This window comes from Lagopus leucura, unplaced genomic scaffold (assembly GCF_019238085.1).
Source record: "Lagopus leucura isolate 7727_CA_CO unplaced genomic scaffold, USGS_WTPT01 Super-Scaffold_100159, whole genome shotgun sequence".
NCBI lineage: Eukaryota > Metazoa > Chordata > Aves > Galliformes > Phasianidae > Lagopus > Lagopus leucura.
In genome coordinates this window covers 13,886,888-13,914,499 of record NW_024962335.1, presented here as the reverse complement: position 1 = coordinate 13,914,499, position 27,612 = coordinate 13,886,888, and the positions used below count along the sequence as shown (strand labels likewise).

General features: G+C 47.3%; 1 protein-coding gene across 14 annotated transcripts in view; it reads right to left on the bottom strand.

Moving 5' to 3' along the window:
- The window catches only part of RBFOX2 (RNA binding fox-1 homolog 2), a 157,918-nt gene that overhangs the window by 42,985 nt on the left and 87,321 nt on the right, over positions 1–27,612 (bottom strand). For all 14 annotated transcript variants that reach the window (XR_006182036.1, XR_006182033.1, XR_006182035.1 and 11 more), the window contains one exon: positions 9,211–9,435. Coding sequence is in view for 9 of the 14 variants with exons in the window: in XM_042889484.1 (XP_042745418.1) it covers positions 9,211–9,435 (225 nt within the window). In the remaining 5 variants the exon portion in view is untranslated. The remainder of the gene's footprint in view (positions 1–9,210; positions 9,436–27,612) is intronic.

Genomic DNA, 27,612 nt, shown 5'->3' with positions numbered 1-27,612 from the left:
GTACAGCAAGGAGGCAGACGTGTGTGCCAGGAGACAGACCTCATGGCCCCACAGAGAAGAAGCAAGGAAGAGAACTTCAGCTGTTTGTGCTGGGCTGAGAGTAAAAAGCATAACATCTGAGCAAAGCACTCAACAGGCAAGGGACAGTCCCTTTGCAAAATGCACTGATGAGAAAACAGTAGGGGTTTTACAATTCAGTCAAAACCACATCAGCAAACACTCAGAGCCACAGAACAGCGCAGACTATAACCTGGCCAGTCTTATTGTTCTGCCCCTGTGCAAGAGCAAGCAGTATGATGGGTAAAGGTATTCAAAGAGCATCCACCCAGTCACTACCATCTCCTATTGCTTGCCTCAGCCCCATGGGACTAATGCTCTGACACTTGTATGATGCACTTCAAAATGTCTTTTCCTTTCTTTAGGTGCCAACCTGACTTCCTCCTTAATTCACCGAGTGAAAAGAAGCTCTATGGGAAAGAAAGACTCCGTAATTGTTACTTAGCCTTTTTTAGGCACCTTCAAGCCTTAAAACTCACGATTAAGAAGTAGGGGGTTATTTTGGTGAAGGCCTCTGTTTCCTCGCTTCTTTCTCTAGATATAAGTCTACAAAAAAGGAAAGTATGTGGAGAGTTGCACTGGTTCCCCAACCACTGTCCAGGCACGCTAGACTGCCCTGCACATCATCTCATATACAACACTTGGTGATACTTGGAACAACAACAAAAAAATCTCATCTCTCCACAGATACACTATACTGGCAACATTAAGAGAGCTTCTTCTGGCCAGACACGTCCTTGACAAATATAACCTTGACCTTGTACAGTGGTTATAATGGACTGACAAAAACAAGCTAATAGTTAAGCACTGGCCTCTTGTGCTGAGCAAAGCAGTGGCAGCTTTCCATATTGTTTTAGTAGGACAGCGTAAAACACATTTGATCTGATTAATATAAATTAAGCTGTGATAGGAGGAACAGCAATACTGCCCTGCAATTATCTCTACTCCCCAGAGCCATGTGAGTCTCGGGAGAAGCCCAGCGGGATGAAGAATTTTTATTTGGCCAAGGCTCAACCCCTCTGCTCCTCAGATATCAAATTTTCAAGAACAACCTCACGACCTTCTATTTGACTGTATCTAAAAAAGAAGCCACCCCCTCTTCAAATCCCAGCTCTTCTCCCACCCCTACCCCTATGATAAAATGCATCTCCAAACACAGTGTGCACCCTAGGGGAAGAATCAATGCAGCTGACTTGTGATTAAATCACACCATGCTATTCGGTGGTTTTATTTTCACTACTCCATCAGAGTCCTTTGCTCCTCAGGGTAAGTCTGTCCAAGCAGGACAAAGCACAGGGGTAGCCCATCCATCACCACTACACACAATGTCTGTGTCGCAGGGAGCGCGCCAAAACAACTTCCCCAAAACCACTGATGCTCCTGCTCTAAGGCGTCTCTTCCTGACCCATTTTCAAGCACATTCTGGAGTCTTGATAGAGCAATTCACCACATCCCAAGTCATGCACAGAATTGGCAAGTGGGCAAACATTCGCATGCTTCATCACTGCATCTTCTGCAGTGGGAATTAGGAAAGGCAGAGACTCTGAACAGCGACAGCAAGACCATGTTAGATCCTAAATTGAAATATAGATGGCATAGGACTGGTCCTGCTGCTGCCAGAGGAGCTGGAGCCGGGAGGTTGCCTGCACTCCTCTCCCAGCCATTTGTTCCTAAGCAGAGGGCAAAACTCCTTTCTTACCAAGAGTGCGATCTATCATGTACAGTGGCCTGCTCAAAAACACTCACAGCTGTTCCCGCATATGGCAGCGTGCTGCTGTCACACAGGAGTCACTTTTCCAGCATGTGAGATGTGTACGAGACAAAGGCTTTAAACTGGAGAAACAAGAGAAGGGATGGGGGCCTCTCAGCCCAACCTTACCTTTCTGACAACATGTTTTTGCAGGCCCTCTCATTTCCTTGATTTTTCAGCAGTAGTTTAACATTAAATACCTCCTCTCTCCGGATGCTGCAACCTCTCTCATTTCTTTGCATCCACAGCCCCAAGGTAAGAGCTGAACTTTCTGCCACTATAACATTAGCTGGATACATTTGTCTACTGCCACACATCCAGCTACAACATCAATGAAAGAAACAGCCTCCTCAGATCTCGCTTTCCTCTCCCCCGCTCCTTTTATAGTTATTCCTTGTCTTAATTCATTAGGAAGGAGATGAAAGCAAGGGCCCGGAGCCCGTTCTCCAGCGGCACATAATGGAGACTGGCAAAGCGCTGCCCTGACCGAGCCCAAGCTTTTATCATCGTGTCTCACCCAGCACCCGCTCCTCACCCCGACTCCTTCCCTTCCCCACATCAGGTTTTGAGACGCAGAAGGGAGCTGACAGCTGTTCCCTGGCTCTTAGAACTCGCAGTTGGGCAAAGGCCCCATGTTTGGAAACAGCCCTGGATCCCCGCTGCCTCCTCCCTGCAGTCTGGGTAACATATACTTATGCAGCGATAATGTCATTCATGGCTGCACACACAAGCTCTGAGCTGTTCAAGGTCACTGAGAGCTGCACCGCAGCTCAGCACGCACACAGGATTTGCTTCGCTCGACTCCTCGCTTCCTTTGCCCCTGTGCCACCTCCTTGCACCCACTGGCAGTAAAGAAACCCTAAGCAAGAAGGGGCTGTAAAGGGAAATGTACATGAAAGGGGAATGGAGCGTCTCGCAGGGCTTGGAGAGCTGTACAGCCACCTTCCTGCCTCCCAGACAGGCTCTTCTTCTCAGAACAGCTGGCAAACAAGCCAATGCTGAAGGATTTCTTCTTGGAGGGAGGGGAAGCAGTGGGTGCACCTGAGCCCAGAGTGGACATCCATCTGTGCCAGCAGACAAGGGGGCCACCCCACCAGGAGCAAAAGGAACCCTCATCCCACAGGCCAGCACAGAGCACACACCGCTTCCCACTTGCTTCTTCTTATCTGGAACTGCTTCAGGTTCAAGTTGTAGCAAATTGAACAACAACCCCCTGACTTCTTCCCCCAGGAAATGGGCACTCCAAAGGCTGAGAACCATCATGAACCATAAATCACTGCAAAAGAAAATATTTACAAAATACAAGCTGTAACTAACAGCTATATTTAAAAGGGGACTTGGGGTGGCTCATCGGAGAGACAGACTGTGCTCACTCCACTGCTTCTAGACCAGTCTTGGATGCATAAAAAACAAAAACGTCTTGATGGGATCAAGACCCTGAGGAACTGTGTGGAGACAGGGACTGCATGCTGGGGCTGGCAGAAAGCAGCCTGCCCGCTGCCAGGAAGAGTGCAGGGAATGCTGGAAAATCTCTGCTATTTCCACTGAAATGCCTGGGTCAAAACAACCAGATGCCCACCACCAAACAGACACCCACAAAGATGATTTGGTGGAAAAATCCACCAAAGGAATCGGGCACTGGATTGCAAAACCTCTCCTGTCTTATCACACTGCATCTGAGCAGCGCTGAACGAAGGACGCAGGAACTCCCACTGCTTACAAAAAATGGCTAAGGGTATACCCAACCACTTCTGCTGAGCTTTTGACTATTTCCATTAGCTAGGGTAACCTTGGGTGTATTTGCTTCTGGCTGTTACCTGGGTAAGAACACAGGAATGGGGCAAACACTTGGTGGTGCTCCTCTGGCCTCCCACCCTGGAGGTCTCAGACTCCAGCAAGCAGGAACAGGTCATGCCTTCTTCATAGCTGACCACAGGTAATGAACCCACTGCCCATGAAACGTTCCTGTGAGTTTTATGAACCCACTCATACTCTCAGCTTCCAAAGCATCCTGTGAACACGCCAGGGGAGGTTTAGGTTGGATATCAAGAAAAACTTCTTTACAGAAATGATTGTTAAGCGCTGGAACAGGCTCCCCAGGGAGGTGGTTGAGTCACCACCCCTGGATGTGTTTAAAAACCATTTGGATGTGGTGCTCAGGGACATGATTTAGTGGAGGGTTGTTAGTTAGGATAGTAGGGTTAGGCTGAGGTTGGACCTGACGATCTTGAGGGTCTTTTCCAACCTGAGCAATTCTATGATCCTATGAACAAGAGTCCCACACCTAAATTCTTCATTATGTAGGCAAAAATATGAAGAAAAGCTGTGAGTTTTGTTGCTGTTTTGTTTTGCTTTTTTTTTTTTTTTTTAAATATGCACAGCACAGGGTTATTTCCTGCACGTATCCAAGTAAGTGAAAGCGGTAGAGTTCTCAACACTATTCAGTATTCTATGCATGTCACATCCCTTCACTCGTCTATCAGCTCTTTTCCTAAGTGAAGATTTCATTTCTTCTCATAAAGAACCTGCTACACCCTTTTCATCACCACTATTATCCTTCTCTACACTGCTTCTAGATCTCCTCTAACCTTTGAGAGATACACAGCACCACCACGGCTGTATACGCTCGCGTAATGATATTTTCTGATTTATTCTCTATTTCTCCTTTGAAATCGTTTTTAAATCTGCCTCACTAGACGCAAGTCTGGAAAGCGCTGACAACCAAAATAATCTGCCTCGTACTCAAAGCAAATTTCTGATGTTAAATGTCAGAGTTTTCTACCTCCAGACAACGATTTCCAATCTGTGGTGTCTGAACAACCAGCAGCTACATACTTAGTGGGAGCCTGCTCCTCCTCACATCTACCTGCTTAGCTGTATCAAAAGAGAACCGAGGATCCTCATTAAGCATATCTCTCATCTGAAATACCTTAACAAGAGCAAATGCTTTAATTACTGAAGTGATGAAAAATAATTACAGAGGAAATTTTTCCTCTATCTCAGACTAGGTAAAAAATACCCGAGGGAAAGTCATCCTTATAGCATCATCACAGAACAGTTGGATTGAAAGGGACCTCAAAGTCCATCCAGTCCCACTCTCTGCTGTGAGCAGGGCTGCCAGCCCCCAGCTCAGGCTGCCCAAGGCCCCATCCAACCTGGCCTTGAACCTCCAGGCATGGGGCACCCACAGCTTCTCTGGGCAGCCTGTGCCACTGCCTCACTGCCTTCTGACTGAAAGATTTCCTCCTAACATCTAACCTAAATCTCCCCTCTTTTATAGCCTTTTCACTTTGTCCTGTCACCATCAGACAGTGTAAAAAGTCATGCATAATAAGTTGAGGAACCTCCATAATGCTGCTGGCTCCCTTCCTTCTCCACTCTTGGTGGACGCCTGGGCCACAGCCAGCTGACCCAGCAGCCTCCCATCTTGCTTCCAAACGCGGTACACAGGGGTCCCCCACCACAGATGCGTCTTCACAAAACCTGGAAGACTAAATCCCTTTATGGTGCGGCAGATGAGTTAAATATGCCTCAGTATGGCGAGTTGAAAAGCTGAGAGACACGCTGCTCTGTAATTAAATAATGCTTTATACTGGTTCACGACAACGCAGTGCCGAGGCGACAGCACCTGCCATTTTCGTGCAAAGTCATTTGCATAAACTTACTCCTCGACTTCCATAGCTCCAGCTGCATTCTGTAATTTATATAGACACACAAATTCTTCCCTCTGACATTAACAAGAGAAACGAGCTGAATAATCAGCTCACAGTATTAAGTGCAATGCATTTACTATCAAGCAAGCTTTTGTAGCTCAGCGATGATTAATCTTCCCTCTGCGGGTAGAGCACTGGGAGATGCAGCGAGCTGACAACTGCTCTCGGCTCCTGGCCACGCTCTCCATGCACCTACCTTGAGACAACAGCATGTGCTGGATTCCTCCAAGAGCCCCTCTAATTCATTAACCCAGCAAAAGAATTGGACAGCTTTCTGCCGGGTCAGTGAATTCAAGTGGCTCACGTGAGGAATGCCAGAGCTGGTAAACAGGAGTGGGAATTTGTGCTGGGAGCCAGATCTCTCCTTTCTGACAGCGGTGAATCTTTAGATCAGCTCAGCTGCCAGAGGAGCCACGGCCTCGTTAGCATCGCTCCCTGGGGCTCTCTGCGCTGGGTGTCTCCAGCAGGGAGAACTCGTGTAAACCAAGAAAAGGGAAGGCAAAGAAGCCAGGCAGCCCAGCACTATAAAAAGTGAAATGCAGAGTGTCAACAGTTTAAGAGACAGGCTGTAACAGGCAGAGCAAGTAGGCCAAATATGGTCTGCTACCTCGGGCTATTTTTAAGGCAGGTCTTTCAGCTGTGCTTTCGGACAGTATCAAGAGAAAGGACAGATGCTCGGAGATGATGACCAGGAGACCCACATGCCAGACAAGAAACAAAGCTCCATGGATGAGGCCTGATCCTAAAATAAAAAGGTTCCAAAGTATTAAGCTGTTTGTATTACACCACCTATTGTGTCAATTCCTTTTCCGTGCCCCTGCTCCGAGAGCTTTGAATGCTTTCCACCACACTCTGGCCTCCAGAACCAAGCTCACCCTCCGCTGATGACACCAACCAATCACCCCCTTCACTTGGGAGCTTTGCTCAGCCTAGAGGAGCACACAGGAAGGCATGGACTTTGACTACCAAGGTTTCTTTTACTTATGTTCACATCTGCTGTTTGACCTCAGCCTTCCGGATCACTGTGTATTAACTCAGCAGATCCCACAGCTAATCTCAAGTCATTCAATCCAACTTGCTCGTGAGATCCTGAAAAGTTCCTATGAGAAGACACCCCCACGCTGTACAAGGGACCCCAATACAGACCCCACTACGCTGCTGTGTAAGTCAACACCAACCAAATGATACTTCTCTTTCCATGATGGACCTTTAAGACACCCCATATTCTGTTACTTCTGGAATTCTCCTTAACACTACCAGCCTGAAAAGCCGAAAATCCACACAACTTCTGCCATCTCGCTCTGTCCTGCCAACAGGGCAGCCATACAAGCCTTGTTCTTAAAAGCAAGGAGGGACCTGATCTGCCTGACCTAAGGAAATGCGTGAACTATCCCATGGGAGCACAGGCTTGCAGTCAGCGGCTAAAAAACCTGCCAGATATTTAGTCAGGGGTATCGCCTTCGCACAGATGACAGCAGCTGTGCTTGTCAATCCCAATAATGGGAGGGGAGGATCGCATATCACCCGCAATGAGTTTTTGCTATGTTAAAGTTAGCACTGGCATTTGAGCAAGACAACAAAATGAAGGGAAAGCTCCTTAAAGCATAGCAGTCTATTCCACATAGATTGGACATGTATGTCAAACAAGCAATAACCAGTCTGTGTGACAGACAAGATGCTTGACGTTAGCTGTAGATGTTCAAGATGAAACAACCAACCTGTTCGGCTGTATTTTAACAGCATGCTTTAGCTTGAGCAACTGCTGAGCCTTCTTCCTCCCCCTAGATCCTACATCATTAATCAGCATACTGAGAAGGAGAAAAGTTGCAAGCAATTACATCCCAAGGCACCCCACGGAATGAAAATAAATTCATACAGTAGGGTTCCTGCACAGAGAGATAGAGGGACAAAGGAGATCCAAAACCCAATGCATAACAAGTGTGGGAATGCCTGCGGCCGAGCTGCCTTCCCCCTCCCCACGTGCCAATATCTGGGATGCTCTGGGTTCGAGCAGTCCCAGCTGCACCCTCACTCCCTTCCGGCCATGGAGACTGACTTTGCACGCTCAGCTTGCATCTTTAACCGCGTTAAGCGCTCGCACCAGACGTGCCCACCTGCTCCCAATAACCAGCATCATGCATTACCCTGCCTGCTTCCCAGATCACCTCTCCCAGTCACGCTCCCTCCTGGCAACACCAGCTTCTCCCTGCAGTCTCCCAGCAACGCTCCCTCCCACACACAGGCTGCTCGTCCCCATCCCCGGTTGGCGCGCACACGGCGGGCTGCGCAGAGCCGGCGCTGGCTGATGGGAGGCAGAGCCAGGCCCTGCAGCACTGTGGGGACGGCTCCTAATAAGGAAGAGGAGCAGGAGGTTTGGCGAGAGCCCGCAGCCAAGGTCAGGGCTCACATCGCTTCCATTAAAAAAAGAAAGGCTCTCAAGCTCTGGGCAAAGATGGGAAGAGCAAATGCACACAGGAGAAAAGGCACGGCTCCAGTTTGCTCCCTGTTTCCACTCTTCTCATCGACCCAGTTGTTTGCTGGAGATGGGCAGCCCAGATCCTCCAGGCTCAAACAACATGCCTTCATGACAAACTGCATTTCTGCATGCTGTACCCTGCATCGGCCTTAGGTTTTATTTCCAGCCTGATCTCTTCTTGTCTATGTTTGCATTTGCCTTAGGCCAAGGAAGGCCTTTGAAGTTCCTTTCACACACTATCGATGTGCTTTATTGGGTTTGTACCATCTTCTTCTCCCAGCTGAGGCGTTCCCAGGATAAACTCAATGATAACTTATCAAAGCCATACCTGATGTTGTCAGCCAGTGCCCACTGCAGAAGCAGCAAGGCCCCATGCTGGGAGCCGTGCACACTCGGGCTGGCACTATCAGCTCTTCCCATCGCTGGCACTAAATTCACTCAGTACTTACAGGGGGGAAAATAATCTCTATGAGCCAAACACCCAACTACAAGCAAAACTGAAAGCATTAACAGATTAAATCCACCCCTGAGCACCGAAGGCTCTCACCATAAGGCTCTTTATTAGGAAGTTAAGTCTTAACAAGTGGCTTAAGGGGTGGATAAAGCTTTTCCCGGGATAATCTGTCAGCATGTTGCCCAGTGCCAGTTCCAGGCCACGGGAAGAAGAAAGCAAAAAACGTAAGAAGGTGAAAATCTTTGTTTGGTAAATGGACGCCTAGTAGCTGAGAGGTCCTCTCCTATCTTTGCCCCTGAAGCTCCCTGCCATTTTCAGAAAGTCAAAGAAAAGTGTTTTTCTACTCTGTTAGCTTCCTGAAAGCAGAAGCATTCCAGGATTACACCTACAATACACGTGCTCTCTCAAATCCTTCCTGCTGTCAACCTTCTAGAACTTGCCTCCACCACATTCATGTGAACCATGTACCAATTGACTCAAGGTAATTCATCTTTCTAGGAAAGACTTGTCTTTGGACAGCACCACCGTGGTAAAAGCACCACGATCTCAGGTGCAGTTGCAGGCATTTATTTACAAGGGAAACACACAGAAGGGGAAAGATGAGAACGCAGCAATGAATCATCAGAACCCCTGGCTTTTTGCCATTCTCTCCTTCCCAAGCCTAGGACTTTCTGCACACTTGAGCAACAGGCAGCCACCTCCTGCACAGCCGCCCGTTCCAGAGGCACCGTTCTGCTGCCCCGTGCTTTTCCGCACTTACTGCGAGAGATCCGTTCTGCGTGCTGGCTGTGGTCGTGCTCTGCTCGCCGTGCGGCTGCGTGCTCCCGTAGAGCGTCAGATTGTGCTCGCTGGTCTGGCCTGCATAGTCCTGAGTGTGTGGCACCCCGTACTCTGTGGGAATCCCGTTCTGTGGGGGTGGCGGAAATGGGATTGTGGTGAATGGCTGCACCATTGCATCAGGAGTTGCTGCTGGCTCCTGGTTACCCTGGAGAAAGGAGAAAGCAGTTTTATCACACCACAGAAGACGGATGGATGTATCAGCCTGAGAAATCATCCACAATCACACATATGTTTCGCGCGGTTCATGCAAATATCCCATTCGCTTCCACAGTCTGCTATTTTCTTCCCTATTGGGCCTTGCTCCGCTGAGTCATCACATTGGTTTTTAATCACACTTGGGCAACTTTCTCACTTCTGGGTGGCACATGGAGAACCATCTATGGGGTTTGCAACTTGCTCACACCTGAAATCTCATGAAAATGCTTCACATGCGGTAAGGCATTATTTTGAAAGGGTAGAGAGGCTCTGGAGCTTGAGAATGGGAATGGAAGCACACAGAAGAGCAGGGTGCTAGGTCCATCTCCTCCAGCCCCATCTTCACAGCTCTGCACCCAGGCACACAGTGCTTAAGGGCACACTGTTGCATTACAGCAAGAGAAAGAAGCACACATCTGTGCAGCAGCCCCTTCCCCTGCGTTGGCAGCAATGAGCACCGAGCACAGGTGCAGCTTTTAGCACACCAACTGCACAACCCAGAAACAGCCAGCTGACTGTGCAAAATATATCCCCAGAAGACATCTCATCCTACTACTCCTGAAAAAACCCCGGCAGCAAACCCAAAGCCTGCAGCACTGCAGGGCTGTCGTGGAGGGGGCAGGAGGGAGCTGGGGGTGACCTTCATGAGCCACCCGGGTGAAGGACAAGCGTCTCAACATTGAAACACAGCCCTGGGAAGCCCAGCCTGCTGCACTGCTCCTACTGCCACAGCAGCAAAACCCACAGAGAAGATTTATGAGAGCACGGCTGTTTGATTTATGTGCGTGTCAACAGACTAATCCTGATTTTAAATTTTGGCTGCTGTTCCAGCCCCTGGTCCTCCCCCTCAAAGCCCAGAGGTACACCAGCATGCTTAAACCAAGGGAGGAAAAGGGAGAGGGAGCTTGTCCTACAGACAGGAGACGCAGAGGGGAAATTACCAAGCAATCTTCAGCAGAGAGCGCACAGACCTCCCGCTCTTTTCCTCTGCTTGCAACCGTCCCTTCCCAGCCTAGATGACAACCACAACCTCACTGCTCCTTCAGGTGTCGGCCCAGTCCCCAGCCTGCTTGGTCTGCCCAGTGCTCAGCCTGCCCACCCAGGGCCATGTTTCCTGGAAGAGCTGGGTTCGCTCCTCAGATTAGGGCTGATCCTACTTCATTTGTGCTTACTCCGTCTCCTGCCCAGTCCTGGCAGTGGGGAGCTACAGGCAGCCTCATCTGTGCTCAAAATCTGAGAGCCTTACCAGCACTTTGTTATACCCAAAGCATCTCTAGCATGCTTCCATACAGCTCAGGTCTGCCTGTTTCTTTCATTTTAATCATAGCTTAACATCAACCGTTTAACACTGGATCCAAATACTAAACTGTCTGATTTTTTGTTTGCTTGGGTTTTACTGCTGGTCTTCTTTTTTTTTTTTTTTTTTTTAATTTCATTTCAAGAACTGCTACAACAACCCCTGGGAAGATGCCACAGCAGAAACTATTTCCAATCTCCTTAGAGCAAACCAGACTCACAAGCCCATGGCACCCGACAGGAGCAAGAGAATGTTAATTAGCCACCAACAAAACTTATTGTGCCTTCTTCCCAACAGTGTGGCGTTGCTCCCTAAAGGACATACTCCAGCATTTTGTTTAATCTCACCCCTCGACTGCTTAAAATGCCAGCCCACAAACCTCGTATCACCGTATTTCCAACGTTCCCCCCTCCCTCGGTTAACACTGCACCCCTTCTAGTTTAAATGCTTTTCAACCTTTCAAATATTTTCTCTCCCTTCTTCAATTATCTACAAGTGTTTGAAGGATGAAAAATGCTATCTCTCTCTCTCTCCCCCCTATTTCTTGTGGTGTTTTGATAACACATTTATTTTAAGCTTAATCACATCTCACAAGCCAAAACAGCCTGACAACTTTATTTATTACTTCTCTCTGACCTTCCTAAGATTTTTAAATAAGGGATTTTTAGTGCAGAATGGAGTGTTTTAATACCATTCTAACTTCAGGGATTTTTTTTTCTAATCTCATATTTACAATAATATTAAATATACTAAAATGCAGAAATCACGCCCCAGGTTATCAGTAAATCTGTTGCTACTATGCTTGCCCAGCTTTCACTATCCAAAGGAGTACCTGTATTTGAAATTATTTTTCCTCTAGCTGTGATTACTTACACGTTTCCTGTTTAATTACTTTTTAACATTTTTATTTCCTTCACTGCTTCCTTCCTGCCCCCACTCATGTCTATGAAGGGAACTCCTAATGTGTTCCCTGCAGGTTTCGTGGTGTACTGATACCCCCTCTCTTCTGCCACTCTGCCCAATTTCAGCATTCACCCAACGCTTTGTATTTTCAAGAAAACGCACAAAAAAATCCCATTTATGTTCCAACAGAGAACCTGAACTCCTTTCCGTACCTCCAACCCTTTGCAGAAGGGTCCTGCAGTCAGAAGTGCTGATTTTCCCACATCCCAAGAGATACGAAGCGCTTCAACAAAACCCTCAGTGAAGGCATGCAGGAGGGAGACGCAACCAAGAGAGCCGAGCTGAAAGTATTTTGTCTATCCTGTCTCAACGACATGCCTCCCTGCACCACCAGCACTGCCTGATTTAGCTCGTGAACCTCTCAGCACCATGACTCAACATCGACAGACTGAGATGAATATGTCAAAGAGTAGTCACCATCCCCAAACGCACGCACAGATGCCATCGCGGGACAAAGAAAGCTCAGCTGCAGTTCCCACTAATTACCGCTGTTATCAACTTGTGCGATAGCATAAAATGAACCTAATTAACGCCCAGGCTCGGACAGACTCTTTTCGCAGCCACAACACGAGATGGATGGTGGTCTCCAGGAAGGAAGCCTGAGGGACACCCAGCTGCAGGAACAATTTTGGCAGCTCCAGGTTAGCAGATATGAATTCATGCCACCACTAGCTGCCATCCCATGCCTACCAAGCAAGGATGGGCTGTTCCACACAACCGTAACTCAGAACAATTAACCAAACGTACACCCCTCAGAAAGGGAAAAAGCCTCCGTACGACACAGTAACTGACAGTTCAAAGAAAACCAGAAACCCCTATGTTATATACTCACTCAGCTCTCAGGCTCCCACAGGAAGCACTCACACAGAAGGCAGAGATTCAGAGCAGCTGCCTTCCTACCGAGCTCTGACACTGGTCTCACCAGCGCACCCTGCCCAGTGCACCAGCAGGACACAGGACACCAGCCTGGGCTCCCAAACCTCCAGAGCTACGGCCGTGCCTCGAGGTGTCAGCTTCCCTTCTTTGGGCTGTGGTTTCACCTGCAGCTCATCCCACGCTTTGTTTGAAAAAACAATTCAGCTAAGCCAGCGAGAAATCCTAAACAGGGACACGTTTTTAAGAGCTGATGCACACGTACCTTAATTAACGAGCTCTGCGGCTCCAAGCTACGCAGCCAGGCGAGACGCAAACAGACGTAGCGGAACCTCGGTACCTCGCAGAGGGGAGGAAGCCAGGGATGCCTCAACCAGCACAACGTGGTTCCGCAAACGCGATTTCGGATGAATTCTTTCAGCAGACAGCAGGTGGTGATCCAAGATCACGGCACCGAGCGCGAGCACAAAAACATGCACAAAGGCCTCCCACTTCCATAAAGCTGTCAGCTAACAAAGATCAGTTTATTTTGTGAGGGGCTGGTTTTGTTTCGTGCGCTGGAGAAACGAGTGTAATTAGAGAGACGTGAAAGGAGCCTCAGAGTGAAGCGACTGTGGATCCCTTCTCTATTGGCATGCCAGAATTTGTATAGATAGCAAAGAGGAACAGATTAAAACGGCAATTCTGGTAAAACTGACCTGGTGCAATTCCTGCATGGACAACTCCATGTGAAGTGCCATAAGCTCTGCGTTGCCCGCTACCTTATGAAGAGCCATGAGCTTCAGAGGAAGGCGCAAGGCAATGCTATCGTACGTACACATCAAACAACCTCTCCAAAGTACTCTTCAGCTTTGGAAACCCCCAAGCACTGCAATAGATAGAGCACAGGGGGGGCCAGCCCACTGTTGACAGGTTTGCCTTCGCCATGCCTGTGTTATTAAGCCTGGGAAGGGCTGCCTCCCATCTAGCTGCAGGCAATTAAGGTGTTTGTGACAACCGCTGTGCTCCCGGCTACGGCTGTTTGCTCTCTGCACAACCCTAATCCCTTCCGTAAATAGCAAAAGCTGCTCCTAGGTCCAATCTGCAGAGGCAACAGCTCAACCTGGAGCCATTGCCCAGCCCACGCTGCCCCTGATCAGGACACAGGAACTCTCACCATTCCCCTCTGACCAGGTCACAGCTGGGCCAGGGGGAGCAGAGCGCACCCTCCCCAGGCTCCTGGCACTGAGGTCCCAGCCTCCAGGCACACGCTGCCTCCACCCTCTGTGAGCCTTTTCAGCACGTATCCCAGAAAAAAAGGGGAGAAAAAAAAAGAGGAAAAAAGACTTGCTTTTTATTGTCAGGTTAGTTTTGTTCCCAGCTGAGAGCGTTGAAACATCTTGGCAAAGGGGGAGGAGAGCAGGAGCCAGAACAGTGAGGGGGTGGAAGAGCGGGGAGGGAAGGGCTAGGGGACATCAGTGATTCTCACAGACCCTGGAACTGAAGCTATGATCTTTCAAAATTGTCCTTTCAGGTCATGAAAACATTCAAAAATAAGCAATGTGTATGGAATGATTAGTGATGGCTTTTTACCCCCCCACATCCCACTAAACGCTGACCCAGCCACGTGAATTCCTCAGGTACCTGAGAACACCACACAAACTCTTTACCTCCACTTTCCACATCACGGCCATTTCATTCCTGTTCAGTTTCTGAAGAGTTTTACAACTTTGGGTCTTTGCTCTCTATCAATCAGCCCTTTAGCACCTATCATATAGGCAAAAAAAAAATCTATGGAAGGAAAGTTGAGAGATGGAAAGAATGTACAAAGCTAAAAGGAAGGGAAAAGGAAAGCAGAGAAAGAAGAATGAAAATAGACAAATGTCCTAGAAAGCAGACATGATTTCCCCACAAGTGTTACTTACTGATTATAACCCCCCAGGGACAGTAAAAAACAACTCCGAGTACAGTTACTACAGAACCATCCCCTGGTAGCTCTCTGCACAAACCTTTGCTGAGCCCAGGGGTGCATGGCCCTAACCCCACACCCACACCACAAAAGGCACTGCTGTGGCTCCAGGGCACAGTGCTGGCATGCCTGTCTGTTGACCCAGATGGGTAAAATCAACCCCTCTTCCCTTGGTGCAGATTGATCGTAAATGCACCTGGAGGAAGATCACAATAACGGAGGGTTTGGGATTTGATTTACAACACTCTGGGGATTTCAACCCTTACATCCAATAGCAATTCCTCCTTCGCCCTCCTGGAAATAAAGTTCTACCTACAGGTAGTTTTGCAAGAGTTTGGTGGAGTTTTATGTCAGTTTTGTTAAAAGCTGACAGGCTCACATTCACGTGTTTTTTTGAATTTAAACTTCAAGCAATCATTTTAAGGATGCTCTTTTTCAATTGGCTCAACTTTAGCCTAACTGAGCTGACCTTCCACTAAAATAGCTGCCTGCACACAGACAGGCACACATCTAACCATTTAAAGGCATGTTTCCTCCAACTTCCTGGAGCAAGCTTGCACTGATTATCTAATCTTCTCCTTCCTTTTCCTTGATATGTAAAGCAAGGGAAGAGTAAGTTATCTTCCAATATACACTATCATTCCAGGCCACCAAAAACTGTTCTGTAAAAGAAAACAGCTGGCTTTCTTGCCTTTTTTTTTTTTTTTTTTTTTTTTTTTTTTTTAATAGATAAGTTCAAACCTCACTTTTATAGGAAAAGAAAATAGAAGATTACAGTTTTATCTTATTGCACTACCCCGGAAGCACTCGCTCACCCCAACACAGCCATTTCTCCTAGCACTATACAGCAGAGCTACGCTGGCTTGCCAGCCTGAAACGTACCCACTGGCTTTCAGGTTTTAATACTGATTTACTGCTCTTGAAATCTACATTATTCCCTCTTAAAAAAAAAAAAAAAAAAAAAAACACACCACTAAAAAAGTGAAATGTTACTGGCAATTAAGGCATCCTACCAAATGCTTTCAATCAATTCACACTCTCTGGGGTTGATTAGGAAGAGAAATGTGCTTCATGAGACCCCATCAAGGCCTCAACATCTGTTTCCATTCCACATTAGAAATGAAACTACCTCTGAACATTACAGGGAAGAGGGGGGGACTGAGGATGAAGGAGAAAGGTCACCAAGATAGATGCTTCCTAAGCAGAAAAGCCAGCAGGCAAATGAAAGGCCAGACTCACATTTTCACTCTAGACCGGTCCTTTAGCATCTGCCCTGGCAGTGTTCTTCCCAGCTCTGCAATCCCCTGAATGAATATTTTCCATTTGGCATTCATTGTCAATGTTCTTGGGAGAGAGATTTGTGCAAGGCGACCAGCTTTCAACAAATCAGTATGAAAGCACAGCCTAGAACGTGCTCCATCCAGTCACACACACTAATCCAACAGGCACCCGGCACGGTGGAAGCGTCCCCGTACAAGTGAGATTACTTTACTGTTCAGCAAAGAGGGTTAGGTTTCTTCTTCTGAACCAGAATTGAAATGAACCACAGCTAAGACACAGTGCTCTGCAGATGTGTCACATATGTTTAATCCGAGCTAACTGCCATCAGCTTTGCAGCGGATTAGCAAACTGATCACACTTGCACCAGTGTGGATTCCCACACTGGGAGGCAGCGATAGTGGGGAAGAAGAGCAGTATTGGCTGGGCTGGGAGCAGCCTGCATCTGCAGTGGCTATAATGCAGCACAGTGCTGGTTTGCTACCTGTCCCAACTGCTAACCAGCAGCTTGTATGTTCCACTCAGGAATAAGTGCTGCATAACACAGGAATGTCTATAGGGAAGAAAATCCCACAGTAGCTCTCCGGCAGGATGTCAGGGCAATCCTGCAGTCAGATAGCAGCTTTGTTTTGAGGAAGATGGCAGCTCTCCACGCGATGCTGTATTTACGAAAACCAGCATCTTTCTCCCCAGACCTGATCAGGGACCTGGGCTGGACGGAGCGGCAGCCATTCCCACTCATCCACAGCCTTGCTCTGTGGAAGGGCTGTCTCCCAGTATCACAGAATCACAGAATTGTAGGGGTTGGAAGGGACCTCCAGAGATCATCGAGTCCAACCCCCCTGCCAAAGCAGGTTCCCTACAGTAGGTCGACAGGTAGGCATCCAGGCAGGTCTTGAACATCTCCAGAGAAGGAGACTCCACCACCTCCCTGGGCAGCCTGTTCCAGTGCTCCGTCACCCTCACTGTAAAGAAGTATCTGCAAGTACATCACCAAACCGCACTGCATGAAGGGTTATTCCTGAAGCTTCGGAAATTAGACTTCATTCCTGAAAAGTTAAACCCTTAAGAAGCTCATTCAGCCTCTTTTAAAGATTTGTATCTACATTGGTCAGAGGAATTTTTCAAAGCCCTTACTACGTGACATACCTATCTGCAATACTCTTCCAGATCTCTCTCTAATACCTGGTGCTCTTCTAGGAAGGGTTTTGAAGATGGCTTCTAGCATACAGCTTCCCCCTCAGTGGCAGGAGATGTGTGATGGTGCTGCTCTAAGCTGGCTTAGCTAGAGGATGGACAACCAGGGAAAAAATTTAAACCTCAAAGCCCAGCCAGTCATCTCCATCGGTATCACACAAGCCCCTTCTGTCCCCCCATTCTCACCAGCCAGTGCTAGCCCTCCACTCCTGCCTGCCCAATTCCAGCTCCTCCCAGAAAAGCTGCCAATTGAGGAGGAGGAAGGGAGAAAAATGCAGGGAAGGCGAGCACATCTGGAATCAATTGGGAAAGCTCTGAATGCCTCGGAAAGAACTGCAGAGCTGGCAGAAAGCAGAGCAAGAAGTCGCGCTTTCAGACGTGACTATGGAGCAAAGGTGGAGGACGAGACGTATGCAGCATACTGAAACAATACCAGAGCTCCTCCTGAGGTTTTCTATTTGGTTGGTTTTTTTTCCTCCCCTCCTTTTATGCAGGCAGCTAGATCTCCCAGCCCTGTCACTGCTGCCAGCCCATCGCGGGGACGGCCACAATTCAGCGCTGAACAGACGGGCTCTGATGCACACAGCTCCAGCCAAGGCAAACGAGACTCATCTGTGACTCAAGTGCCAGGGTAACAAAGCAACAATATTATAATCAATCTGCTGTCGGGGTGCGGTGGGGAGGAAATCTGTGACTTGGCATATGCTCCAGAACAGAAATTTGACAGTTTAAAAATGCAGATTCCTTCCCACAATAACTTTCCGTTCCAGTAACGCGTTCTATCTTCTGTTACTTATTTGTTCCAAGATGAGTTTTCCATTTTCAAGGAAGGTTCCTTTATGTATCCTGGAAAGCAGGGATGCTGGAAAGGAACAGGGGGGTCACTAAGAAACAACTCACCAGAGCAACAGCCTGGTGAAAGGCACGAGTAACATCATTTGGGCACGTTACCACCAAGTAGGAAATGGGAGCAGTATCACTTTAGCACGTGGCCCTGGGCAGGTAAGAAATGGGGTACACACTTCCATATGCACATTTTTAAAAAGGGAATTTAAAAAAAAAAAAAAAAAATTAAACAGGAAAAAGCTACAAAAGTGACCACAAACCCAAACCAAAACATGGTGATACGCTGGAAAAACTTGAAAACCCCAATCTATTTTTCTTACTGTTAAAAAAAAAAATTAAGTGCCAACTGATCATTTGGTGAAAGTATATTAATGGTTATGGGGAAAAAAAAAAACAACAACAAAAACCAAACAATGGGCAATGGGCACTAATAGTATTTAATCTAAGGAGCAAAGGCATCAAGAAAACCAATAGCTGGAGCTAATAAATTCAGCTCTGGTAAAACACACCATTTTATTCTGCTTACTGATTTTCTAAGTGGCAGTCATGAAGTTGGCCGCTGAGAAGAATTCAGTCCTCTCCTCGTGCCTTGCTGCTGAGAGCGCTCCCTGATTCAAAGCAGGGGCATCAGGGTGAGGCATAAGGGCCTACAAGGCAGACGTGGCCAGAAGACTACGTAAAGGATGATCCGTAGGACCACGCTCTGGAAAGCTAGGAAAAGTTGGTGGAAATCAACGTGCAAAGGAAAGCAGGTGAGACTGAGCGGCAGGCACGTTTATCAGTACAACAGCTCAGTCTCTCTGAGAGGAACAAGCCGCCGAGAAGCACGGCTGCAGCTCTGTGTACCAGCTGCTGTGATAAACTATCCACCAGCCTCGGAAGAAGTGACTCCGCTTCCTTCCCCGGCTGCTGCGAGATCCAGCCGTGTCACGGCCAGAAGTTAGCCTGAACAATAGCCTTCTGTTCAACCACAAACCAAGGCGGCCCGCCTTGGATCAGCCCAAGCAGGACGCCCACTGCAGGAGGAGGCTGCAGCATATGGCCGGGGCGGGCAGGCAGGGGACCATTCTTCCTGCACAGCCCGCGGATACGCCACATTAACTGCGGTTGGAACGCACCTGAAAGCTGCTTTATCCCAGAACAAGAGGTGCTGCCGACATGTAACATATTATTGCCAAAACCTGCTTTGCTTATGCTTAACTTCCAGAATGTCCCAATGTAAGCTAGCATAATAGGTGTTTATTTACATGCCGCGCATGGCAGGTATCTCAGGAAAGACGACCCCTCTGCTTCTAAGCCCTTACAAAGCCTCCTTCCCCTCCAGGCCTTCCAGCTAAGGTGTGTTTACCGAATTCCTGTTGCAGCCAGCAACCAGCTCAGGCTTCTCCTGCGCATGGCCCTCCTGCGCCTCACCAGTGTGGCAACGCCTTGAGCATTCTGTTTAACAGCAGAAAGGCAACGAATATTCTGAATAAACTAAATCGTTTCTTACTGGCAGCCACACTTTTAAGCTGCTATATATTACTGAAGCTGAATCGATAGACTTAAAAGTTCAATTGATAGACGAGCTTCTCATTTTGATGACATGCCCACCAGCACCTGCAGCTCCATTAGTGTGCCACTATGCACATTCCCATGACATTCACCCCTTGGTGGCCCTCAGCAACCTCCACCTCTATAGTAGTGTCTACCAGCTTGCTTCTACCTCCAGAAGAGCAGAAAAGAGACTACAGAGGACCAAAATCCATCCTGCCAGACAGCTCCCTCCTACCCACATCACCAGGATGCAGAAAGCCTCAGGATGTGGGCTTGGAGAAGAGCACCAGCATCTGGCAGCCAGGAGCAGCACCCTGCACCCAAACCAAGGAGCAAGCCTTTGGCACAAAGAGAAAACAGCAGAGAAGCACGCCTGGCTGCTTCTGTCAATCTGTGGCAGAGGGGGAATGCCCAGTATTCTTTTTTTTTTTTTTAAATATATATATTTTTAATCATATTACTGAGAGGAAATGCCGAGGACTGCTGCAGTCCCTGTCCCTTGGGGCTCTGCTGCTGCCATCCGGCTGTGCTGCCTTTGCAGCGATGAATATTTAAACAGGGCAATAAATATTTCAGAGCACATCCATCCCGATGAGAAGTCTATTAGAATAAGAGAGAGGACACAAACATGCAGGGCCATGGCCGCTCCCTGCTCTGCCCCGACCACATCCCCTCTCTCCAGCCCTCAAAAGGCACCTGAACACCTCAAATATTCATGAGCACAGCTCCCATTACTGTCCAAACACACTAAATAACACAAAAAGGTAAAAAGGTGCTCCACTTTCCAGCAAGGTGTGCTTCCACCTCTCCCGGGGCCATTGGCTCTGGGGTGCAGCGATCACATGCTGGGAGAATCTGCTTTATGCCCCCATAGTACACCTCGAGAATGCAACAAAAAACAAAAATCACTAAACCTAAAATCTCAGTGCCTGGTGGAGCAAAGAAGTGTGAAAGCCCATATCTTTCCCCCACAGCTCCTCTCCTTCATTTAAGTGGTGCAGTCACGCTGGTGTTTCTCAGTTGCGAGCAGCTCTGTTTGGCTCTCTGCAGGATGCTAGCAGATGCACAGAACTTTGCCATCACTGGAATGAAGAAAATTGGCTAGAAAACAGGTTTAGGACACAGAAGAAAATGCTCTCATTTAATCAGCTGTCATCTGCATGTCATTCAAGTTAAGGGGGGCTATTTTGACTAGCACAGTGCTAGAAGCTTGGTTCTTCTTTTTTTTTTTTTTTTTAATCATGTCCATAAAGAAACCTTAAGAAAAAAGTTCAGGGAGAAACACAAGTTTTGAAGGAAATCAAAATCCCATATAAGACACTTGGGGCTCTGATATTATGCAAGATTCCAAACAAAACAAAAGGCCATGCTCAGAACTGGACTCCCATACTAGCCTTCAGTGCTTCCCTTCCCAGATTCACAAGACATACAACACTGAATGATCACATAACAGATAGGAAAGCTTCAGAAAGATTAATTAAGCCTGCCTTGTACAAAGGTTGGATATTAGGAAAAGCTTCTTCCCAGGAAGAGCGGTGCTGCAGTGGCACAGGCTGCCCAGAGAGGTGATGGGGTTACCATCCCTGGAGGTGTTCCAGAGCCGTGTGGATGTGGCACTGAGGGACGTGGGCAGTGGGCATGGTGGGGATGGCTGATGGTTGGACTGGGTGATCTTAGAGGTCTTCTCCAACTTTAATCACTCTGTGAAGGGGAAGCCAAGAAGGCACACTCACAAGGGACAGCCAAAGGGTTTACCTAAGCAAGGGATAAGACTGGTCTCCCACAGCCCAGAAGTGACCTGCACTGGGCCCTCTCCTTTCTAGGGACGTGCTTCCATTGCTTTGAAGGTCACTGTTGGGTTTTAACTGCACACAGAAACAGCCTTGATGGATATCATTAAGCTTTCCACTGTGCTGCAGAGCCTCACGATACTTCCATGTGGGCTTTTCCCCTTGACCAAGGCAGCACCCAACAGCTGCGCAAGGCTGCTCAGGAAAGCCAGCTTCGTATTCATGAAATTCTTCTCACTGCCCTACACTCCTGCAGAAATTGGCTTCAAAACGAAGTACTGAGCTGTCAAATGGCAAAACTTCTCTGCAGATAGTATTTCAAGGAGCAGTCAGATCAATCAATTGCTGCCTCCCTCCACGCCTTCTGGATCACAGCTCCTGGAATACCAGCAGCAGCACCACCAAAAAGATGCTGTTTATATTAAAAATATAAAATAGCAATCACAGCAGTGTAGTCCAGAGAGTGACAACAATCCCGCTGCTTCGCCAGCAGTCAGTGCCAGGATTTTACAATTCTGCTCCCAGTCACCACCACAACTGGCCTCTGTATCACTGAAAATGAAAAAGGATCCAGTAAGAAGCCAGACCCAGCCTGGCCCTGAAAAAACACCTCATGCTTTTCTATCCTATTAAGGGACCTCACGCACAATGTAAGCAAAATACACTGGAAGCTAAGCAATTACCTCACTGAGTAGTTTAGAGCAGGAGCCACCATTTTGCAGCAGACATCAAAATAACGAGAGCTCCTCTGCTGACAGTGCAGCTGCGGATTACTCCTGTGATGGGCCGTGTACCAGCACACTAAGGTGGAAAGAAGGCATCCAACCCAGGCAAGAAAGAAAAGATAAAGTTCACTAAAATACAAAAAGAAAAACGTGAGGAAGGAAAACATTTAATCCCATGGCTCCCAAGGACCTCTCATGACTCAGAAAATAAATGTAAACAGATGAAGAATTTAATTTGGATCATATCAGCCCTAATGGCACGCAAATGGCAGAGCAGGCACCCTGGGGAGAGGGAGGGAGAGATTTGCCATAGATCAGGTTACTATCACTGACAGCTGACCTAAAACATCACAAGATCTCAGCAGGCTCTGCCAACAACTTTCAAAGGTGCAACCTCCTTCTTTAAGAGATGAGATGTGAGACACTTAATTTCGTAACTGAGAGCAAGGAGGAAGGAGATCCTGGAGCACGAGTGCATAACTGCTCAAGATGATAATCCTCTTTGCTTCAGAAGGAGGACAATTAACTGAAAGCAAGAAATAAGCTAAAGCGAACCATTTCTTTCAAGATGTGAAAGTTTTAAGCCAAAGCAACGAGAACATCAGGAACTGGAATTGTTCTTGCTGGTATGAAAGCACTGCGTGGCATAGGGGCAGGCAGTTGCTATGCCCCACAAACACGTGCCTTCGAAACAGAGCGACCGAACACACTCGTTCCTCGGGAAGCTGGAGACCCAGCTGGCTGGATGGACTCCACACAGTCATTCCCTCAGCTGGGCCAGCACAGCCCGTGGACATGCTCCATCACTGTCAAACTTCAGAAACATTCTTCAGTTTCTCCAGAACAACCTTCAGCACTTAGCTTTAACTTTATCTTGTCTGAGCTTCTCTGTTTTGCTGGAAGTGACAGGGTAGGCAATGCTGACAACTTGCAGGCCTAGCCAGGTGCCGAACAGATCACTGCTCCAATTCACACTGCTGTTCTGCAAGATCCTCTCCAGCTCCATGTAACCATGCCGGTAAAGCTCATTTGTCTGCTACTAAATCTGCAGTGAGAGCTGATGTTCAAAAGTGGCCAATGACAGTGTCATTAATACCTATAGCAGCCAGCATATTGTTCCATAAAGTCCTTTGCTTTCCTGCATCTTCGAAACACACTAGGAGATTAAACAGGCAGGCCAGTACACATGAAAAAACTCCTTCAAATCCAGAAATTAAACAACAGTGTTTATTCAAGAGAGCAATACTCCAAAAATCATTTAAGATGAACATGTGATGACAACCTATCAGTGTTAGCACTTTCCCTAGCATGCCTAAGATGCAAAGCCTTTCCAGAACCCCAGAATTTCCTACCACAGTGTAACCAGGACTACTTTCACATTACAGCCGTGATCAATTTTTGGTGACCACAGAGGGAACAGCATCAGCAACTGCACTGCTCTGTGCTCTGCTTCTGCTGGAATCACTGCAGGAACCAATGGACTCAGGAAGGAGGATCAGATGCAGTTAAGGGCAACTCCTAAACCACTTCTGCTGCACGGCTGCAGGCAGCCCAGCCACACGCTCACACTTTGGCAGTGTGAGCCAGGAGGCCCAGCATGCTCTGCATGTCAATCACAGGAGGTTCCTTTCTGCCACCGACTTACTTTCTCCAAGTCTGAGGTCAGACAGCATCTCAGAACAACTGTATGGCAAGGCACTGAGTCTCACAGCCAACCTAGAGCCCTACTGCACTTCAGAAAACACTCCACCCCTTGATAACCTACGTAGAAGAGTGAATTTTATCTCCCTTCATGCTCCTTCAAGATATTAAGAAATTACTATTAGCCAGCTCCAGCTGTCCTTCCCCTCCACGTGACACATCAAGCAGCTCAGAGCTTCAGTGCCTCTCTCTGGCTTTCTGGTTGTGCTTTATGCAGCAGACAGGCCTCATGGCTTCTATCTGATGGAACAGGAGTGGGCCTGGCACGCATTCTCCCCGGCGAGCTGGAGCCCGCAGCCCCCAGCACAGCTCTCTCCTTGCTTCTGTACCACACTCACTGTAACTCCCGCAGCTCGTTGTCAGAGCTAATTAAGAGTATTGCTAACAGCAAAAAAGGAAAAAAAAAAAGTCCTGAAAAATCACATTTGAGCCAAAAGCTGGGGGACAGTTACACTACTGCCTCTGCTGCCTCCTCACAGAGGGCTGATTTTTGGGGGCCCCTCATTGTGGCCAAAGCTGCTTTCAGTCTGCCTAAAGCTGCAGTTTCAGAGTTGATGGAAAACACAGCTCAGAGATCCTTAATCTGATGTAACATGATTTATTTAAGTTCGTCTCTCACTTTCTGACAGTGCATCAAGACATCAGCAGCAGTGTTTTTTTTCCCACCTAAGTTCCCACCGGTTAACTTCTTCTCACATCCCTTCCAGTACATTAACCAACAACAACTTTGAAGACTTATAGAGTCCCTCCAAAAATTACTTCTTAGGATGCAGGCTGACAGAAAGCCTTGGATGATCCGAACTCTTTGTGCCACCAAGGCCTGCAGCCCCCTTGACTGCATTCTGCATCACAGTCATGCTGGTACTGACACTCCTGGGGACAGTGATCCAGCTGAGAACCATTCCTAGCACAACCAAATGAGAAAGCAAATTAACAGCAGTCCAGGAGCAGCACTGCCACATGGCAATGGGCCATGGGGAGCATAGACACAGCCACATTCAGTCAAGTGTAAGATTGAACTAATCGCGAAACGGCATTTTTTTGAATTCCCAAAGATGGCACGCTATGGTAAGCACAGCACCATTACTCTTCAGACACTTCATCAACTGCTTTTACCACATACTCATTCAGAGCCTGGTCCAGAGCTCCCAGTCACCTGGAGCAGAGAAGCACACGAGGCTCAGCCCAAAGCCTCTGGCATTCCCATTTCCCTGCACACCATGTCCTTTCAGCTCCATTGCAAAGGTCTAAGCTCACCCAACCCCGCCACCAAAACACAAGCCTCAAAGACAAATGCATCTAAGAGGGATTCCTAGAAATAACTTTTCTCCTTTTTGTGCTGCTTTGAGACAGCAGAGAGCTTCATCCTACAATGAGGTGAGATGTAGATCTGAGAGTGGTTTTGCATACCAATTCTATAACAAAATTTAGCAGTTTCATCATGCACACAAAGCAAGGCAAGGGAAACAGTTAGAGCAAACTAATGTGTACAAGATATTTGAACACTGAGCAAAGCTGCCGTACCACAACGCCTTACAGCCCAACCAACAGCTGCAAATAGTCTGATTTACTAATTTCATCAAATTTCCATGCTTCTCCTCTATCTCCTGATTCAGGCTGGGAAGATCCTCCACAGGATAGCACAGATTTAGAACTCTTCCTATTGAAATTCTGAAGTCCTTTCCCCCTGCTGCCCTATTTATCTAAATTATATTTTTCAGAGCTGGAAAGGACACAAGTTGGAAAACAAAAGCCTTTCTTATTTCTGCTCCCTAATATTCCTGAGTCCTCTGCATAATCATTCAGTTTTGATAACCCCCTTTTATACGCCATACTGAACAATAGCAAAAATAAGAAAGGCTACAAAGAACAACAAATCAAATTAAGGGTTTTGCTATTCATTGAGGGTACATGAAACAAAGGAGGACTAGCACTATCCAAGAAATCAGACCTCCTCTCCAAGGCATTTTTAAATTGCTCTCTAAGTAATTTGAAGCAGATTTTGCTAGTAGGACTGGAGGGAGAATGCAGGCTTCGTATAAAGGGCCTCAGCAAGACCCGATAGGTGAATGATGGTCTCTGCACCATATTGGGCAAACTCTGATTATCTAAATCTTAGTTAATCAAAAGCAGTTATGTGAAAGTCAAAAATGCCCTCCAAGTCAGAAAGCTCAGTGAGATCAGGACTAACAAAGCACGTAGAAAGCCTGAACTCCCCAGGACCATGAGTGCAGACTGAATTTTAAGCAGGATAACAGGAGGAGAGGGTTTTAACAGTATCCCAGCCTCCTAACCCAAGGGCAGGCTTCAGAGCCTGCTAAAAGATTACCTTTGCAATTACTCGGACATTTTTGGTGTCTCCTTGCACCCTCAGATTACAGAATACTCAGACTGCAGTTCCACTTTGGCATTTACAAACTGACGGCTCTGGGAGAAAGTCTCCATTACAGGCAGAGCTGGTAGTGCCACCTACTATTAAGGCTGCTGATACTTCCCATTACAAGACCCTGCTTTCAGCTGTTCACAGCTCTGAAAAAGCATCCAAACTCTTACTCGTGCTATCTGCATTTCTATTTCATCTCTATATATATGAGGCTCACTAACATTTGGTTTTGCTTATCTTTTACATTCTATTAAGCTCGTTGCTAACAAAGATACACACAATGGTCCAAAAAAAAAAAAAAAAAAAAGCTAAAATTATAAAAAAAAAAAAAAAATCCAGCATACACAGTCTGTAGCAAAGGGAAGAACAAATCTGTTCTTTGCATTTATCATGGAAAGAACAAGCGTGGACAAAGTTCAATGTGAAATATTAGGAAAGATTTAGTAACGCATGGAAAACAAAGGACGTGGACTGTCAGGGCAGGCAACAGCACCACAAATGTTTTAAGGCAGGCTGCTCAAGCCCTCCACAGCAACGGTTTATATGCCATCAGTTCTATCAGGAAATAGGAACGCTCCTGAGGACTACTGGCAGTGCCACTCACGTCTCATTTTCTGTGATTTCATGCTCTAGTTCAGGCCTCATCCACAGCTTACAGGAGACACAGGCCATGCCAGATGTCTGGAGACCAGCAACAGCAGAAGGATGACCCGTCTCCTGTACTTTCAACTATCCCCTTTGTAGGGATCACGTAGCATCGCACAGCAGTTACCCACTGCAAATACAAACAAATAATGATCTAGAGATATAGAAGAAGGAAAGTAAATTGGGACTAGGAGCCTGAGAGCCAAGAGGACATACAGTTACATGGGAAGAAAGAGATAAGTTTGACTGCAGTAGGAGCAGGAAAGGATGGACTTGGACGGGACAAGCTATTGACTGGAGCTCATGCAGTATCAGTGAAAAGATCCATCTCACCTCAGCCATTCATGCCAGGGTCACATAAGGATGGAAGAGAAGAGAAAACATGCCTATTTGTGCATGCCTAACATTGCGAAAAGTCACCATTCCTCTGCTGTCAGCAAATCTATAAAACCAACTGGCAAACACACATCAAGCCGGTCTGCACAGAAAACGACAGCTAATTACACATTCAGGGTAAGTGGCAGAGGTCTGTGGGATGCATCTGGAACGGCCAACCCTGCTACTGATACTGGCAGAGGTCATCGCGGTGCCACATGGACTGGAGCTGGGGGGATGGGAGGATGGCTGTCTGGTTTTTCTTTCCTTTTTTTTTGGTGGAAAAAAATAGCAGGCACTCATGTGATTAAAGACCATCAGAAATAGGCACAGAAATACAGAGAGCAAACAAAGGTTTCCTTCCCAACTTAAAATATGGAAATGCCCTAGAACTGAAGTGCCTTCCCATTACCATCTCGATACTCTCAATTCAGTTAATGAATAATGTTGCTGAATCGTATCAACAGACAGTTTTGCAAAGCAATATAAATAAATCCATCAGATATTTTAAACAAATCACGCTGTTGAACAGACCCTGCGTTTGTCCTATTTTCTCTTCTATATGCGAAG